The sequence below is a fragment of the Salmo salar genome, chromosome 13 (genome assembly GCF_965601325.2).
Source record: "Salmo salar chromosome 13, fSalSal1, whole genome shotgun sequence".
NCBI classification, from domain to species: domain Eukaryota; kingdom Metazoa; phylum Chordata; class Actinopteri; order Salmoniformes; family Salmonidae; genus Salmo; species Salmo salar.
In genome coordinates, this window is record NC_138303.1 from 25,664,329 (window position 1) to 25,683,644 (window position 19,316).

Consider the following 19,316-nt stretch of genomic DNA (forward strand, 5'->3'; position numbering starts at 1 on the left):
TTCACTTTTGCAGACAGCTACAGCTAATAACATGCTAGCTATTAGCTACTAGCTTTGTTATGTTTTGGTAGCGGACCACTGAATAATTATAGCTAGTTGGCTAAGCTTTGATCAGCATGAATATCCGAAAATGGCTGGGCACCATTTTGAGAGCGATGCCAAGCTCACCGAGCAGTCTGCAGGCCTGACCACCGAGGTTGAGGAGCCTAGCATCAAATGTAATACCCGCCCATCCCCCACGCCGCCTGCTGACCAACATGATCGAGAAGAGGGCCTAGCACCAGCAGAACCAGGGTAACATTACAACAAGCACCTGCACCTCCATTACCCCAGCCACTAGCACCTGACCACCTGAACCAGTGGAAGCAGAGTTGATTGTGGCTCGCACATTCTTGCAAAATAAAATCCCAATCACAGCCAGCAGCAACAAATGTACCCCATCTGTGTTCTTCAAAGACACGGCGGGCCTTTGTTAGCAATGACGACTGTGCTGTTGGCACTGAAACATGATTAACATTTTTGGGGCATCTACTGCAATGTGCAAAAAAAACCCTGAAGAACCTATTCAGTGAACACAGACTTTGAACACAGAGTATGTTACATCAATGAAAAGCCCAGCTTGTCCAGATGGCATTTGAGAGGGACCTGACAAGTACATTTTGGAATCAGAAACGTCTCATGAGGTTCAACAGCATGGAGGAGGCTGCAACTCCTCTAAACGGTAATCTACAACCTTTATGGCCCTGGCTGCCGTTCCAGAATGATTTATTCATTGGTTTTCCCTTATGTTTTCCCTCATGTTTTCCCTCATGTAAACCTACTGGTTGTTTGGCTCATTTTTGAATGTATAGTTTAGGCCATTTTACTTCAATGCATCTTTTAGATGTATCTATGATTCTTAATGCTATTAGGCTTCTTCTTTTTGCCGGTCTTTTTGCTCTTGATAGATATACAGCTTTGAGTTATTTGATGGGTTTAGGGACAATGACCAATGTAGCCTAATGGTTGTGAGCCCTAGTGCAGTGCTCGCGGTGTCCTGGCTGTCCACTCTGGTGGTGCTGAAAATGGCAGCGCATCTAACGTTATCCTTTCATTGCGCTGACTGGCGGTAGCCTTCTGTCCATGGTCCAGTCTTCATGGGGCTTCTCCTCAACATGCTTTCTTGTTTGCAAAATGACAGTTGTTCTGTATATGGATGCATTTCAGATAGGCCTACATTTGAGTACATTTTGTATGTCGCAGTAGTAGGACCAATACCGTGTGTAGCCTACTAAAAGAAGTAGAAACATTCACTCTGTATCATTCATTTGCATTACACATTAGTTGTGTGATAGGCTACTGTAAAAGTGATGTCAATACTATGAAAACACCCCCTCCCTGCTCTCTTGCTATTGTGTGTGTGTGTGTGTGTGTGTGTGTGTGTGTGTGTGTGTGTGTGTGTGTGTGTGTGTGTGTGTGTGTGTGTGTGTGTGTGTGTGTGTGTGTGTGTGTGTGTGTGTGTGTGTGAAACTCTCCCCAACATGAAATATTTCAAACCTGTAGAAGCGGTCTTGGTTACACTCGTTGCGTAGTGTCACATATTTGACAGGAATGTAGCCTATAGTTGTAATTACTGAAGTTTAAGCTATGAAGAATCTTTAATAGACTAGTGGTGCTCATTCTGCCGAGCTAATCTGTGCGTGTTGGTACAGTAGGTGCAAATGTGTAGGCCTACGGCAACTACGGCTGCATTTCAGATACACTTGTGGTATGTGGTATTGAGGTGCATATCTTTTTTGTGTTATTCGATAAAACGACGGTTGTTAATGTGTACGGCTACATATCAGAGACATTTGTAAATAGTAGTAGGACCAATCTACCTTGTTTTATTAGGGCTCTAAAGCAATACTAGTTGTGCCCCAGGATGGATTTAAAATGTCATCCTGGAGTCGGGCCTGCCCCTCTCTTCTCTTTCCTCTCTCCTCTTCCCTCTATCCTCTTTCCCCTTGCCACTTCCCTCTCTCCTCTACCACTTCTTATCTTCCCTCCCATCTCCCCTCCTCTCTCACTCTTCACCCCTTTCTCATCTCATCTCCCCCTCTTCTCTTTCCGCATGCCTCGTCCCTCTCTCCTCTCCCCATCCTGTTTATTACATGGCCTGGCTGGGATTAGTGCTCCTCGCCACCCGCAGACTTCCTAAACTCAGCGTATGTGTGTGGGCAACACGGTTTCATACCAAGAGGCTGGAGAACAGGACAGTGTTTCAGTGTTTCAGCCTCCACTAGGTCAAAATATTTACACGTAGTAACCTGTAGCAACCTGGAGAAAAGGACTAAATGAAATGGACCATTTCCATTTCAGCTCTGGTGTACTTCAGCCCCATTCCTCAGACAACAGGTGTCAGGGGTCAATAGAGTGGTAATGTGGCCCTCAATTCTCTGCACCCAGAAGCTTTATTCCCCTACTGCCCCCCTGCTCCCTGCCCCCAAACTTGACCCCAAACACTGCCTGTCTTCAGCCCTCATCAACCCTCCAGACCTGACCCCCAGCAATACAGCCAAGCACCAACCCCCTATAGTAATGAATGAGGGATATCTATGGCCCACCCATCCATCACCACCTCTCCCTCTGACTTCCTCCTGGTGTCACGTTGTTATATGTCCCCACAGGCTCCAATATTACCTCATCACACTGATGAAGAGAATGAACAGTTCTGTTTATTTGCTTCCCCCAGAGACTGACACTTGACAACCCCATACACACACACACACACACACACACCCCAACACACACACACACACACACACACACACACACACACACACACACACACACACACACACACACACACACACACACACACACACACACACACACACACACACACACACACACATGCACTTTCCCCCTCCAAACCACTCAGAGAATGCAGTTGAAGATTTTTTTTAAACTATTTGGGTTACTACATGATTCCATATGTGTTATTTCATAGTTTGGAAAATAGTAAAAATCAAGAAAAACCCTTGAATAGAGTAGGTGTCCAAACTTTTGACTGGTACTGTAAATGTAGTGGACACATGCCCACACGTGTCCACTACACTATATACAGTTGAAGTCGGAAGTTCACATACACTTAGGTTGGAGTCATTAAAACTAGTTTTTCAACCACTCCACCTATTTCTTGTTAACAAACTATAGTTTTGGCAAGTCGGTTAGGACATCTACTTTCTGCATGACAAAAGTCATTTTTCCAACAAATGTTTACAGACAGATTATTTCACTTATAATTCACTGTATCACAATTCCAGTGGGTCAGAAGTTTACATACACTAAGTTGACTGTGCCTTTAAACAGCTTGGCAAATTCCAGCAAATGATGTCATGGCTTTAGAAGCTTCTGATAGGCTAATTGACATAATTTGAGTCAATTGGAGGTGAGCTGTGGATGTTTTTCGAGGCCTACCTTCAAACTCAGTGCATCTTTGCTTGACATCATGGGAAAATCAAAAGAAATCAGCCAAGACGTCAGCCAAGACAAATTGTAGACCTCCACAAGTCTGGTTCATGCTTGGGAGCAATTTCCAAACGCCTGAAGGTACCACGTTCATCTGTACAAACAATAGTACGCAAGTATAAACACCATGGGACCACGCAGCCATCATACTGCTCAGGAAGGAGATGCGTTCTGTCTCGTAGAGATTAACGTACTTTGGTGCGAAAAGTGCAAATCAATCCCAGAACAACAGCAAAGGACCTTGTGAAGATGCTGGAGGAAACAGATACAAAAGTATCTATATCCACAAAAAAACGAGTCCTATATCGACATAACCTGAAAGGCCGCTCAGCAAGGAAGAAGCTACTGCTCCAAAACCTCCATAAAAAAGCCAGACTACAGTTTGCAACTGCACATGGGGACAAAGATCGTACTTTTTGGAGAAATGTCCTCTGGTCTGATGAAACAAAAATAGAACTGTTTGGTCATAATGACCATTGTTATGTTTGGAGGAAAAAAAGGGATGCTTGCAAGCCGAAGAACACCATCCCAACCGTGAAGCATGGGGTGGCAGCATCATGTTGTGGGGGAGCTTTGCTGTGGAGGGACTGGTGCACTTCACAAAATGGATGGCATCATGAGGAAGGAAATTTATGTGGATATATTGAAGCAACATCTCAAGACATCAATCAGGAAGTTAAAGCTTGGTTGCAAATGGGTCTTCCAAATGGACAATGACCCCAAGCATACTTCCAAAGTTGTGGCAAAATGGCTTAAGGACATCAAAGTCAAGGTATTGTGGTGGCCATCACAAAGCCCTGACCTCAATCCTATAGAAAATGTGTGGGCAGAACTGAAAAAGCGTGTGCGAGCAAGGAGGCCTACAAACCTGACTCAGTTACAGCAGCTCTGTCAGGAGGAATTGGCCAAAATTCACCCAACTTATTGTGGGAAGCTTGTGGAAGGCTACCCGAAAAGTTTGACCCAGGTTAAACAATTTAAAGGCAATGCTACCAGATACTAATTGAATGTATATAAACTTCTGACCCACTGGGAATGTGATGAAAGAAATAAAGCTGAAATAAATCCTTCCCTCTACTATTATTATTATTTCACATTCTTAAAATAAAGTGGTAATCCTAACTGACTGAGTTTAAATGTATTTGGCTAAGGTGTATGTAAACTTCCAACTTCAACTGTATATGTGCAGTACCAGTCAAAAGTTTGGACACACCTGCTCATTCAAGGATTTTTCCAGATTTTTACTATTTTCTACATTGTAGAATAATAGTGAAGACATCAAAACAAGTCATGAGGAAAATAATCATGTAGTAACCAAAAAAAGTGTTAAACAAATCAAAATATATTTTATATTTGAGATTCTTCAAAGTAGCCACCCTATGCCTTGATGACAACTTTGCTCACTCTTGGCATTCTCTGAACCAGCTTCACGAGGAATGCTTTTCGAACAGTCTTGAAGGAGTTCCCACATATGCTGAGCACTTGTTGGATCCTTTTCCTTCACTCTGCGGTCCAACTCATCTCAAACCATCTCAATTGGGTTGAGGTCGGGTGATTGTGGTGGCCAGGTCATCTGATGCAGCACTCCATCACTCTCCTTCTTGGTCAAATAGCCCTTGCACAGCCCGGAAGTGTGTTTTGGGTCATTGTCCTTTGAAAAACAAATGATAGTCCCACTGAGTGCAAACCAGATAAGATGGCGTATCGCTGCAGAATGCTGTGGTAGCCATGCTGGTTAAGTGTGCCTTGAATTCTAAATAAATCACTGACAGTGTCACCAGCAAAGCACCATCACAACTCCTCCTCCAGGCTTCACGGTGGGAACTACTTATGCAGAGATCATCCATTCACCTACTCTGTGTCTCACAAAGACATGGCGGTTGGAACCAAAAATCTCAAATTTGGACTCATCAGACCAAAGGACAGATTTTCACTGGTCAAATGTCAATTTCTTGTGTTTCTTGATCGAAGCAAGTCTCTTTTTCTTATTGGTGTCCTTTAGTAGTAGTTTCTTTGCAGCAATTCGACCATGAAGACCTAATTCACGCAGTCTCCTCTGAACAGTTGAGGTTGAGATGTGTCTGTTACTTGAACTCTGTGAAGCATTTATTTGGGCTGCAATCTGAGGTGCAACTCTAATGAACTTATCCTCTTCAGCAGAGGTAACTCTGGGTCTTCCTTTCTTGTGGCGGTGCTCATGAGAGTCAATTTCATCATATATTTTTTTTTTTATTGAACCTTTATTTAACTAGCCAAGTCAGTTAGGAACAAATTCTTATTTACAATGACGGCCTACATCGGCCAAACCCAGACGATGCTGGGCCAATTTCACACCGCCCTATGGGACTCCCAAACATGACCGGTTGTGGTACAGCCTGGATTTGAACCAGGGTGTCTTTAGTGAAGCCTCAAGCACTGAGATGAAGTGCCTTAGACCCCAACGCCAATAGGGAGCCCTTTATTTTGCAACTGCACTTGAAGAAACTTGCCGGCCTCGGGGACGACCCGGAGGGCGTGGCGCAGGGCGATCCGGATGGAGGCTGTGGAATTCCTGCAGCAGGGCTGGATCCAGAATGTCCCCCACTGGGACCCAGCACCTCTCCTCCAGGCCGTACGCCTCCCAGTCCACAAGGTACTGCAGGCCCCCCACCCGACGTCGGGAGCCCAAGATGGACCGGACTGTGAACGCCGGAACCCCCCCGATGTCCAGGGGGGGCGGAGGGACCTCCCGCACCTCAGCGTCCTGCAGCGGACCAGCTACCACCGGCCTGAGGAGAGACACATGAAACGAGGGGTTAATACGGTAATATGAAGGAAGTTGTAACCTATAATACACCTTGTTTATTCTCCTCAGGACTTTGAACGGCCCCACAAATCGCGGACCCAGCTTCCGGCAGGGCAGGCGGAGGGACAGGTTCCGGGTCGAGAGCCAGACTTTGTCCCCCGGGTTAAACACGGGGGCCTCAGTGCGGCGGCGGTCAGCGCTCTCCTTGTGCCGTCCTACTGCTCGTTTAAAGCACTCCTGGACGGCACTCCAGGTCTCCTTCGAGCGCTGTACCCATTCCTCCACCGCAGGAGCCTCCGTCTGGCTCTGATGCCATGGCACCAGGACCGGCTGGTAACCTAACACCACCTGGAAGGGCGACAGGTTAGTAGAGGAGTGGCGCAGAGAGTTCTGCCCATGGCACGAACCTCGCCCACTCCCCTGGCCGGTCCTGGCAATAGGACCGCAGAAACCTGCCCACATCCTGGTTAATACGTTCCACCTGCCCATTACTCTCGGGGTGAAAACCCGAGGTCAAACTGACCGAGACCCCAGCCTCTCCATAAACGACCTCCACACCCTGGACGTGAACTGGGGACCTCGATCAGAGACGATGTCCTCAGGCACCCCGTAGTGCCGGAAGACATGCGTAAACAGGGCCTCCGCGGTCTGTATGGCTGTCGGAAGACCGGGCAAAGGGAGTAGACGGCAGGACTTCGAGAACCGATCCACAATGACCAGGATCGTGGTGTTCCCCTGAGACGGCGGGAGATCCGTGAGGAAATCCACCGACAGGTGGAACCACGGTCGCTGTGGAACGGGGAGGGGCTGTAGTTTCCCTTGAGGCAGGTGCCAAGGAGCCTTACACTGGGCGCACACCGAACAGGAAGAGACATAGCGCCTAACATCCTTAACCAAAGTGGGCCACCAGTACTTCCCCTTCAGGCCTAGCACCGTCCGTTCCACACCAGGATGACCCGAGGAGGGTAGAGTGTGCGACCACCGGATCAGACGATCGCGAACACCGAGCGGGACGTACTTCTGACCCGCGGGACACTGAGGTGGAGTGGGTTCTGACTGCCCCGCCCGCTCGATGTCCGCATTCACCTCCCAGACCACTGGTGCCATCAGACAGGAGGCAGGGAGTATGGGAGTAGGATCAATGGTCCGCTCCTCGGTGTCGTGGAGACGCGACAGTGCGTCGGCCTTCAGGTTCCAGGAACCTGGAATGTACGACAGGGTGAATTGAAACCTCGTAAAAAACATGGCCCACCTGGCTTGACGAGGGTTAAGTCTCCTCGCTGCCTGGATGTACTCCAGGTTACGGTGATCAGTCCAGATGAGGAAAGGGTGTCGTGCCCCCTCAAGCCAATGTCTCCACACCTTCAGGGCCTTGACCACGGCTAACAACTCCCTGTCCCCCACATCATAGTTGCGCTCTGCCGGACTCAGCTTCTTAGAAAAGAACGCACCGGGGCGAAGCTTCGGAGGTGCGCCCGAACGCTGCGACAGCACCGCTCCTACCCCAGCTTCGGACGTGTCCACCTCCACTATGAATGGCAAAGAGGGATCCGGATGCGCCAGCACCGGGGCGTCGGTAAACAGAGCCTTCAGATGACGAAAGGCTCTGTCCGCTTCTGCCGACCACCGCAGCTGCACCGGACCCCCCTTCATCAGTGAGGTGATGGGAGCCGCCACCTGACCAAAGCCCCGGATAAACCTCCTGTAGTAATTGGCAAACCCCAAGAACCGCTGCACCTCCTTCACCGTGGTTGGAGTCGGCCAATTACGCACGGCCGTAATGCGGTCACATTCCATCACCATCCCTATGGTGGAAATTCGATACCCCAGAAAAGAGACGGCTCGTTTGGAGAACTCATATTTCTCAGCCTTGACGTACAGGTCATGCTCCAGCAGCCGCCCAAGCACTTTACGCACCAGAGACACATGCGCAGTGCGTGTGGCGGAGTAGATCAAAATGTCATCGATGTACACCACCACACCCTGACCGAGCAGGTCTCTGAGAACCTCGTCCACAAAGGATTGGAAGACGGCGGGAGCATTCTTAACCCATACGGCATGACGAGGTACTCATAATGGCCAGATGTGGTACTAAATGCGGTTTTCCACTCACCTCCAGCTCGGATACGCACCAGGTTATACGCGCTCCTGAGATCTAGTTTTGTGAAGAAGCGCGCCCCGTGAAATGACTCCACTGCCGTAGCGATGAGAGGTAGCGGGTAACTGAAACCCACCGTGATGGAATTTAGACCTCTATAGTCAATGCACGAGCGCAGACCTCCCTCCTTCTTCTTCACAAAAAAGAAGCTCGAGGAGACGGGTGACTTGGATGGCCGAATGTATCCCTGTCTCAAGGACTCAGTGACGTGTGTCTCCATAGCCGCTGTCTCCTCCTGAGACAGAGGATACACGTGACTCCTAGGAAGGGCCGCGTCAGCCTGGAGGTTTATCGCACAATCCCCTCATCGATGAGGGGGTAATTGAGTCGCCTTCGTTTTACTGAAGGCGATAGCCAAATCGGCATATTCTGAGGGAATGTGCACGGTGGAGACCGGGTCTGGACTTTCCACCGTGGTCGCACTGATGGAAACTCCTATACACCTGCCTGAGCACTCCCTCGATCACCCCTTAAGAGCCCTCTGCCTCCACGAAATCTTAGGGTTGTGAGTGGCTAGCCAGGGAATTCCCAGTACCACAGGAAACGCCAGGGAATCAATGAGGAACAGGCTGATATGTTCCTCATGCCCCCCCCCCCCCCGCGTCACCATGACCAGTGGTACTGTGACCTCCCTCACTTGGCCGGATCCTAGTGGTCGACTATCTAGGGCATGCACGGGGAAGGGGTGGTCCAGCTGAACCAGGGGAATCCCTAACTTTTGGTGACCCAACGGTCCATAAAACTCCCAGCTGCACCTGAATCGACTAGTGCCTTATGCTGGAGGTGAGGGGAAAACTCAGGAAAACAAACTGAGGTGTACATGTGGTCGACAGGGGGCTCTGGGTGTGGCTGGTGCTGACTCACCTGGGGGGTCGACCTGGTGCTCTGTCTGCCATCTGAACTCCCGGGTGGACCTCTCCAGCACCGGTCCGCAGTGTGTCCTCTACGACCACAGTGGGTGCAGGAGAGGCCCCCCCCCTCCGGTCCACCTAGCTGCAGTCCCTCCTATCTCCATGGGCGTTGGTTGGAGCAGGAGGGCTGGGAGGTGGAACAAACAGGCCCCGACTGGAACGCACCAGGGCAGCCAGCAGGTTGTCCAGCCTGATGGACAAATCTATGAGCTGGTCCAGGTTGGTGGTATTGTCCCGACAAGCCAGCTCCCGGCGGACGTCCTCTCGAAGACTACATCTGTAGTGGTCAATCAGGGCCCGCTCATTCCACCCCGATCCTGCGGCGAGAGTCCGGAATTCCACGGCAAAGTCCTGAGCGCTCCTCGTCTCCTGTCTCAGGTGGAATAATCGCTCACCCGCCGCCTTGCCCTCCGGGGGATGATCGAATACCGCCTGGAAGCGGCGGGTGAACTCCGGGTAGTCGCCCCTAGCCGAGTCTGGGCCCTCCCAGACTGCGTTGGCCCATTCTAGGGCTCTACCCGTGAGACACGAGACGAGGACGCTCACCCTCTCCTCATCAGAGGGAGAGGGGCGGACGGTCGCCAGGTACAGATCTAACTGGAGTAGAAACCCCTTGCACCCAGCGGCCGCCCCATCGAACTCCCTGGGAGGCGTGATCCTGATCCCACTCGAGCTGGGTTCTGTGGGTGCCGGTAGGGACGCAAGGTGGTGAACCGGTGCTGATGTGGTGGGGGAGCACCTCTCTCCCAGCTCTCCAAACGGGCTAGCATCTGATCCATGGCCGTGCCCAGGCGGTGGAGGAGGCTGGCATGTTGAGACACCTGTTCCGCCATGGACGGCGTTTCTGCTCCTGCTGACTCCATCTGGTACGGGTGCGGGATTCTGTCACGATATCCTTAGATAGCAGGAAAGGGGTAGAGTCAAGCGCAGGAGACTGAGGTCCGTTGAACAGACGTTTAAGAATCCACAGAGAAATATGCCGCAACAAGGCAGGGTGCACAGTCAAAATAGACAGGAGGACAGCTCCAAAATCCAAACAGACGGGGCGCAGCCCGGCAACCCTAATGCCTAACAAAATACGCGGCGTAGCAGAACATAAGAAAATCCTGACTACCACATAAAACATGACAAGCAACAATCCCGCACGAATCCCCAAACGAAACAGACAAATTAAATACCCCCCACTAATGACTAACAAGGAACAGGTGCAGAACTAAACAGACATAACCAAAAGACACAGAAACATGGATCGGTGGCAGCTAGTAGGCCGGCGACAATGACCGCCGAGCACCGCCCGACCGGGGAGAGGCGCCACCTTCTGTGGACGTTGTGACACTATTATTCTACAATGTAGAAACTAGTTAAAATAAAGAAAAACCCCTGGAATGAGTAGGTGTGTCCAGACGTTTGACTGGTACTGTGTGTAATATGGTCCTGGTTCTTGTACTTTCGGCTGGCCAGACAATGACATGGACTCTATTTCTACCAGTTGGTCTGATGAAAAGTACTGCTTGTTATTTTTTCATTGCTGGTAGTAAAAGGAGCAGAAGCTAGAAAGCCTTTCCAGAACAATCCTCTTAACTTTCACTTTCACATGGAATTTCTTATCAGGTTTCAGTATGTGGGCGAGTTAGATCTTAGCCAATAGGAGTCATTTTAGTATACAATGTCTGTGTGCATGTGTGTGTGTGTTTAGGAGTGTGTGTGTGTGTGTTTGTGAATGTGTGTGTGTGTGTGGCTGCATGCGTGCATACGTGTGTGTGTTGGTCGTTCTAGCGGAAGATTGTGTTAGCGTAAGGTAATTCTAATCAGTTATTGTGTGTGTGTGTGTGCATCTGTGCGTGTGTGAGTTGACCTTTAAAGGTGATTTCCTATCTCTTTTGAAATAAAATGATAAATATACTGTAGAAACACAACCTGATACACATAAAGGTGAGCCTACTAGGGAGTCTAAGGAATGTGAATACTGAGACAGCCAATGACAAATCTTTACCTTGTTGGAACACTCCATCTCTGTTCCAAACATATATATGTTGTGTGCTGACTTGTCGTGATGTTTTTCCCCCTTTGCATCAGAGGCTAAATGAATCTTCATTGTCACTGCTGTGGTTAAGAACAGGAACCCAAACCTAGAGCAGACAGAGAAACACAACTATTCACACGTACACACACACAGGCACACACACGCTCACGCACGCACACACCCACGCACACCCACGCACACACCCACCCACGCACACCCACGCACACACCCACCCACCCACACACACACACGCACACCCACACACGCACACAAACACACGCACACACACACAAACACACACATACCTACATTTTTTAAAGAACGTGCGCATTGCCTGGCTGAGAGCAGGAACATGACATACCCAGGGGGTGCCCTCTAATAACAACACACATTTATTCCAGTGTTGATTGAAGGGGAAATCCCCTTGTTTCTTCTGTCAAACTCTCTCCACTCCTCTCATCTCTGTACCTCACCACATAGAGAGGGAGGAGAGAGAGAGGCACAATTCCTTACGGGACAGCCTTTAATTGCTAAAAATCTATTTCAATGTTTTTCAGTTACTTTCAACCAAGCTATGATATATATATAGGGCTCCTGAGTGGTGTAGGAGTCTAAGGAACTGCATCTCAGGGCTAGAGGCATCACTACAGACCCTGGTTCGATTCCAGACTGTATCACAACCGGCCGTGAATGGGAGTTTCATAGGGCGGCGCACAATTGGCCCAGCATCGTCCGGGTTTGGCCGGGGTAGGCCGTCATTGTAAATAAGAATTTGTTCTTAACTGACTTGCCTAGTTAAATAAAGGATAAATATATATATTAATATAACTTCATAATAACGTGATAAATATCTTCCCTCTCTCTTTTTGTGTCTTTTTAGTAGGTATTTTGATGGGGGCTACAATCATATTAATGATTTATGAAATGATCTGTAGGCCTATGTGGCCCTGGGACTTTCACAACCCTTCATGAAATAAACGGATGTTTAGCTATTCATCCTGAAAGAGCATTACTGTGGTGCATGAATATCCATCCACCGCATGAGGAAGGGAAAGGGAAAGACATTGCCTAGGCTACTCAGTCTTCAGGAAAATAAACTAGGCTGATAGGTAACTGATAATAGATGACTTCAGATGGTAACTGATAATAGATGACATCAATTGTTTCGAAATGCTATAATGGCATGCGATATTTGATCATAACTGAACGGACTGTAAGCCTATATAATGTCTTGTTTTACAAAAGAATAGGTAAGCTAAAATGACTTATTCTACTAATGTATTTAGGATAAAATGGTTTTATTTTTTGTAATCTCACCTCCCTGCACTCTGGGCGCTAACTGAGCCTATGGCATGTAGCCTACAAATCTAGTCGGAAACTGAAAGTACTCTCACATAGATCATCTTTGCTTTAGCCCACGTTTTACTTTCATTTTCATTTAAAAAGGCGCCCTGAGCACTTCTACAGTGCTTGATGATTACTTTCTTGGGGACATTTCCATGGTCATATTCGTTGTGCTGAAATGAATACTGGAAAATATTGATATAGCCTAACTGAAACATAGACGTTTTATTTTGATAAGAATTTATTTTGATTAATCATTTTGTATTAGCATGTTATAGTCTATGTGCAAAGAGGGATCATGTGATTACGTCTACTTGTGGTCTACACGTACAACTACAACTTTTAGATTTTTTGGTAGTAGCCTATTTGTTTCATATGTATTTTGAAGATGGAGGAGCCGGTCAAGAAAATGCGTTTGAGAGAGTGGCTGATAGCGCAGATAGACAGTGGAAAGTATGCAGGGCTCACCTGGGAGAACGAAGACAAAACTATGTTCAGGATCCCATGGAAACACGCGGCAAAACAGGACTATAGTCTGAACGAAGATGCAGCACTATTCAAGGTTAGAATGTATATTGTTTCTATACATTTTTTTCACCCAAGATTGTCAGTGTGTCTAGTCTAATTTTGTTTAATAGATTGATCAATATTTTTGATATAGACCTAATTAATGCATTGATTTGGATGTCCATGTGCATATCAGTGCATGTGTTACTCTTCCTCTATGTTCATCAGCCATTAACATACTCTGTGTTTCTTTTTTGGCATTCATATCCTTCTTTGTGTGTGTGTGCATGTGTTTATGTGTGTGTGTCCCTACCAGGCGTGGGCAGTGTATAAGGGGAAGTATCGGGAGGGGAGAGACAAGGCAGATCCCACCACCTGGAAGACTCGTCTCCGCTGTGCCTTCAACAAGAGCACAGACTTCAAAGAAGTCCCAGAGCGCAGCCAATTAGATGTATCCGAGCCCTACAAGGTCTACCACATCCAGGCAGAGCCAGAGACAGGCAGAGACTCAGGTACCAGTAGCCACAATGTTCAGTCTCCTCATGAAGCTCTGGTGTAGAGAACTCAGAGCCCTTTATGGGTTAAACGTGTGATTATTTACTCTCTATTCCTCCTCTGTCTCAGAATCTCCTCCGCCTGAGAGTAGGGTGATCATCCAGACCAGCCGCTCCAGTGTTCCACTGAGGAACATTGTCACACACCATCCACAGGTAACACGGCAGGTTTTCTCTTAGATGCTGTGTAGCAGGTGGATAGTTGCTGCCATCTAGAGGACAATGGTTGCAATAACTTACATTTACATATGAATGAAGTTTTGCACATTTGCACAGAATGTTCTACAAGTCAGATTATTTGCTGTAAATATGTGTGTCCCCTCAGTTTGGCTGCAATAGTGAATCAGAGGCCAGGGATGGAAGGGTCAACTCCAGAGGTCAGTATCATCCTCCATGTACTTGTGACTGGTATCTGAATAACTGAACAATGTTGAGTCAGATATTTGTGTGCGTTCTCTCTCCTCTAGAGGGCTTGGCAGGGGACCATGTGTACTACTGGTCCAACACAGGGACTCCTCAGAGGGACGGCTCTGCTCCTCTCTCCATAGTCGTCCCTACACCACAGATCTCTGGTAAGACAACCCATACACTGCAGTATCATTCAAACTAGAGCCTGGAGGGTATCAGTAGTGCTAGCACAGCCACGGGAAGTAGGGGTGCTGCTACAGCACTCCCTGAAAAATCAGAACAAAATAAATACTTCTTCCCGCAGTTTTCTCTTCTACCTGGGTGGTTGATGCTTGATTGATTCATTAGTGTGTGTGTGTGTGTGTTTGCTTGCATCGGTGTGTGTGTGTCCAGACTTGCGTGTGCGGGTGTGTCTGTTCTACCAGGGCCAGCTAGTAGTGGATGTGACCACCAGCACCCCAGACGGCTGTTTCCTCCTGCAGGGTCAGGTGCCCCTGGGGAACGAGAGGATCTATGGACCCTGCACAGCCCAACAGGTCCCCTTCCCCCCTCCAGGGGTCATCCCTCTGCCCCCGGGCATCGCTGAGGCCATGGGCCGCCTGCTGCCCCACCTGGAGAGGGGCGTCCTGGTGTGGGTTGCTCCAGACGGGGTGTTTATCAAGAGGTTCTGCCAGGGCAGGGTGTACTGGAGTGGCCCTCTGGCCCAACACACAGACAGGCCCAACAAACTGGACAGGGAGAGGACCTGCAAGCTGCTGGACACACCTATATTTCTGAAGGGTAGGGGCCTTACTAAAGCAACTTTTGTGTAGCAAACAGATGTGACATGGTGAGATGGTGGCGCTAGCTCCCTACCCATCCCTCTCTTTATCTCTCTCTCCATCCCTCCCCTTCTGTCCCTCCATTGCTCTCCTTATCTCTCTCCATCCCTCCCCTTCTGTCCCTCCATCCCTCTCCTTCTCTCTCTCCATCCCCACCCTTCTGTCCCTCCATTGCTCTCTTTATCTCTCTCCATCCCTCCCCTTCTGTCCCTCCATTGCTCTCCTTATCTCTCTCCATCCCTCCCCTTCTGTCCCTCCATTGCTCTCTTTATCTCTCTCCATCCCTCCCCTTCTGTCCCTCCATTGCTCTCCTTATCTCTCTCCATCCCTCCCCTTCTGTCCCTCCATTGCTCTCTTTATCTCTCTCCATCCCTCCCCTTCTGTCCTTCCATCCCTCTCCTTCTCTCTCTCCATCCCTCCCCTTCTATCCCTCCGTCCCTCCATTCCTCTCCTTCTCTCTCTCTCTCTCTCTCTCTCTCTCTCTCTCTCTCTCTCTCTCTCTATCTCTCTACTTCTCTCTCTCCATCCCTCTCATTATCTCTCTCTCCATCCCTCCCCTTCTGTCCCTCCATCCCTCCCCTTCTCTCTCTCCATCCCTCCTCTTATCTCTCTCTCCATCCTTCCCCTTCTCTCTCTCCATCCCGCCTCTTCTCTCTCTCCATCCCTCCCCTGCTTTCTCTGATCCCTCTCCTTATCTCTCTCTCCATCCCTCCCCTTCTCTCTCTCCATCCCTCCCCTGCTTTCTCTGATCCCTCTCCTTATCTCTCTATCCATCCCTCCCCTTCTGTCCCTTCATCCCTCCCCTTCTCTCTCTAAATCCTTCCCCTTCTCTCTCCATTCCTCTCCTTATCTCTCTCTCCATCCCTCCCCTTCTGTTCCTCCATTCCTCTCCTTATCTCTCTCCATCTCTCCCCTTCTCTCTCTCCATCCCTCCCCTTCTCTCTCTCCATCCCTCCCCTTCTCTCTCTCTCTCCATCCCCTTCTCTCTCTCCGTTCCTCTCCTTATCTCTCTCTCCATCCCTCCCCTTCTGTCTCTCCATTCCTCTCCTTATCTCTCTCTCCATCCCTCCCCTTCTGTTCCTCCATTCCTCTCCTTATCTCTCTCTCATCCCTCCCCTTCTCTCTCTCCATCCCTCCCCTTCTCTCTCTCTCATCCCCTTCTCTCTCTCCATTCCTCTCCTTATCTTTCTCTCATCCCTCTCCTTATCTCTCTCTCCATCCCTCCCCTTCTCTCTCCATCCCTCCCCTTCTCTCTCTCTCCATCCCCTTCTCTCTCTCCATTCCTCTCCTTATCTTTCTCTCCATCCCTCTCCTTATCTCTCTCTCCATCCCTTCCCCTCTCTCTCTCCATCCCTTCCCGTATCTCTCCACAGAGCTCCAGGACTATATCCAGGGGGCGGGACCCAAACCTCGCTATGAGATTGACCTCTGCTTTGGGGAGGAGTTTCCTGATGCCAGCCAACTGAAAACCAGGAAACTGATCATTGCACAGGTGGCTAATGGGATGGGGTCAGGAGTCACTGTGGATTAGGGAATTCCTGTGCTACATACAGCAATTGAACCTTTGCTGAATCTTCTATTGTTATATAGTAATCCAGGTCTTTCCCTGCCAGCCGAGCAGTAAACCGCAGGTATTCCAGCTACCAGTAGAGGTCCTCGTAGTCATAGTCAGTGACAATGTCTTCCTGTCTGTGTGTCTTCGTGTGCAGGTGGTGCCCCTGTTTGCTGTCAACCTACTGCATAGGTGCCCGAGGATGGGGACAGAGGGGAGACCACGCCTTCACACACACAACACCATGGGGGAAGAGGGACAGGGTCAGCCACACCCCCTGCCCCAGCGGTAAGGAACCCAGGACACCCCTCTGAGTAACCCCTGGGGAACATCACCAGTCCTCCCTGGTGGCCCCTCCTGTCCCAGTTTAGCCAGCCATGATGAGGGGTGAGTGGAGACTCAAGACACGGCCAGTGTAGGCTTAGTGTATGACCTGTGGAAAGAAACATATACCTCAACCTTAAGAGCACAGTGAACAATATGATACCACAAAGATAGGAGCAAGTATGCTTGGAACAGATATTTGTCACATAGTTTTCTTAAAGGGATAATCTGCAGTTGCTACATCCATTAAAGAAAATCTAGAAAAAAGTAGGATATGAACCCAAAGATTATTGAAGAATATAACTTATTAATGTCTCATGAGGTTAGTTCAACAAAATATAAGCTTGTTTTACTCCAATGTTTGTAAACAAAGTAAATGTAAACAAACACTGTATAGCCTCAAAACATGGTTAAACCTATAATTTTGATATCATGGATGGTCAGTCCTCGCATCAATAGCGCTGTCTATGAATTTGAGATTGGTTACATTCCTCCAGCACTGTAATCTACAGAGAATTCATCATTTTGCCAGTATATGTTTGACATCTTTTGTCATTATGTTTTTATCAATGCATTGTTTAAGCATTTTTTTTACAATATATTGTACAATGTGAAAAACGTCAATTTACCTCATAATCAACTTGTGAATGAAATGTACAGTGTGTTTGGAAAGTATTCAGACCCCTTGACTTTTTTGACATTTTGTTACGTTACAGCGTTATTAAAAAATGTATAACATCATTTTTATCCCTCATCAATCTACACACAATACCCCATAATGACAGAAACACCTTATGTACATAAGTATTCAGACCCTTTGCTATGAGACTTGAAATTGAGCTCAGGTGCATCCTGTTTCCATTGATCATCCTTGAGATTTTTCTACAACTTTATTGTAGAACTGTAGTCCAACTGTGGTAAATTCAATTGATTGGACAAGATTTGGAAAGGCACACACCTGTCTATATAAGATCTCACAGTTGACAGTGCATGCCAGAGCAAAAACCAAGCCATGAGGTCAAAGGAATTTAGAGCTCCAAGACAGGATTGTGTCGAGGCACAGATCTGGGGAAGGGTACCAAAAAAGTTCTGCAGCATTGAAGGTCCCCAAGAACAAAGTGGCCTCCATCATTATTAAATGGAAGAAGTTTGGAACCACCAAGACTCTTCCTAGAGCTGGCCGTCTGGCCAAACTGAGCAATCGGGGGAGAAGGGCCTTGGTCAGGGAGGTGACCAAGAACCCGATGGTCACTCTGACAGAGCTCCAGAGGTCCTCTGTGGAGATGGGAGAACCTTCCTGAAGGACAACCATCTCTGCCGCACTCCACCAATCAGGCCCGAAGGTACAGTGGTCCGACGGAAGCCACTCCTCAGTAAAAGGCACATGACAGCCCGCTTGGAGTTTGCCAAAAGGCACCTAAAGCACTCTCAGACCATGATATTCAAGATTCTCTGGTCTGATGAAACCAAAATTGAACTCTTTGGCCTGAATTCCAAGCATCACGTCTGGAGGAAACCTGGCACCATCCCTACGGTGAAGCATGGTGGTGGCAGCATCATGATGTGGAGAGGTTTTTTAGCGCAGGGCATGGGAGACTAGTCAGGATGAGGCAAAGATGAAGAGGATCTGCAGAGAAGAATGGGAGAAACTCCCCAAATACAGATGTGCCAAGCTTGTGGTGTCATACCCAAGAAGACTCGAGGCTGTAATCGCTGCCAAAGGTACTTCAACAAAGTACTGAGTGAAGGGTCTGAATACTTATGTAAATGTGATATTTCAGTTTTTATTGTATATAAATATGCCAAAACTTCTAAAAACCTGTTTTTGCTTTCTCATTATGGGATATTGTGTGTAGATTGATGAGAAAAAAGATTTAATACATTTTATAATAAGGCTGTAACGTAACAAAATGTGGAAAAAGTCAAGGGGTCTGAATACTTTCTGAATGCACTGTATGTACAGCCAGTCTAGTAAACATATAAATGGTTTCATGTCCATAATGTGACGTTTGAACCTATCACAGATGTATAGACCTGATTACAGATCAAATTAATAATAAAAAATAATAAAAAATGATTTAAATAATAACCGTTTCTCTTGTCGTGTTGGAACTAAAGTGTTGGCTATGACATCAATTATTAGTAGTATTAGTGCACACCAGGGGTTGGAACCGGTTCAGGGAACAGAACTGAAACATGGAAAAGAACCATGAACGAAAGTGATCTAGAATGGTTCTGTTCAGAAAAAAGAATGGTTTTATTCAGAGCAAAACAATTGGAAAATGATTTTGGTTTCAACCCCCTGCTTGACTGCTCCCATAGTTTAATGGGAATGTTTTGATTACTATGGGTCTACAGGAAAGATGGAATTATAATGATATACCATAATATGGGAGTATTGGATATTCTCTCTTTCCAATGACATGAAGCAAATCAA

General features: G+C 47.9%; 1 protein-coding gene across 1 annotated transcript; it reads left to right on the forward strand.

Annotated features, from left to right (window-relative positions):
- The first annotated feature begins 12,806 nt into the window (after window positions 1-12,806).
- Window positions 12,807-18,957, forward strand: LOC106566745 (interferon regulatory factor 4). Its single transcript, XM_014135095.3, has 8 exons — window positions 12,807-13,275; window positions 13,537-13,732; window positions 13,845-13,930; window positions 14,100-14,151; window positions 14,242-14,346; window positions 14,576-14,962; window positions 16,377-16,495; window positions 16,713-18,957. The coding sequence occupies exons 1-8, from the start codon at window positions 13,102-13,104 to the stop codon at window positions 16,845-16,847; spliced, it is 1,254 nt and encodes a 417-aa protein (XP_013990570.1). The 5' UTR covers window positions 12,807-13,101; the 3' UTR covers window positions 16,848-18,957.
- The last annotated feature ends 359 nt before the right edge of the window (window positions 18,958-19,316 follow it).

Bases quoted from the DNA above. Each gene is read 5' to 3' on its own strand.
- LOC106566745 (XM_014135095.3), top strand. From the start codon at position 13,102: ATGGAGGAGCCGGTCAAGAAAATGCGTTTGAGAGAGTGGCTGATAGCG. The intron at 14,152-14,241 runs GTCAGTATCATC...TCTCTCCTCTAG, and splicing joins TGGAAGGGTCAACTCCAGAG to AGGGCTTGGCAGGGGACCAT. The intron at 14,347-14,575 runs GTAAGACAACCC...GTGTGTGTCCAG, and splicing joins CCCTACACCACAGATCTCTG to ACTTGCGTGTGCGGGTGTGT.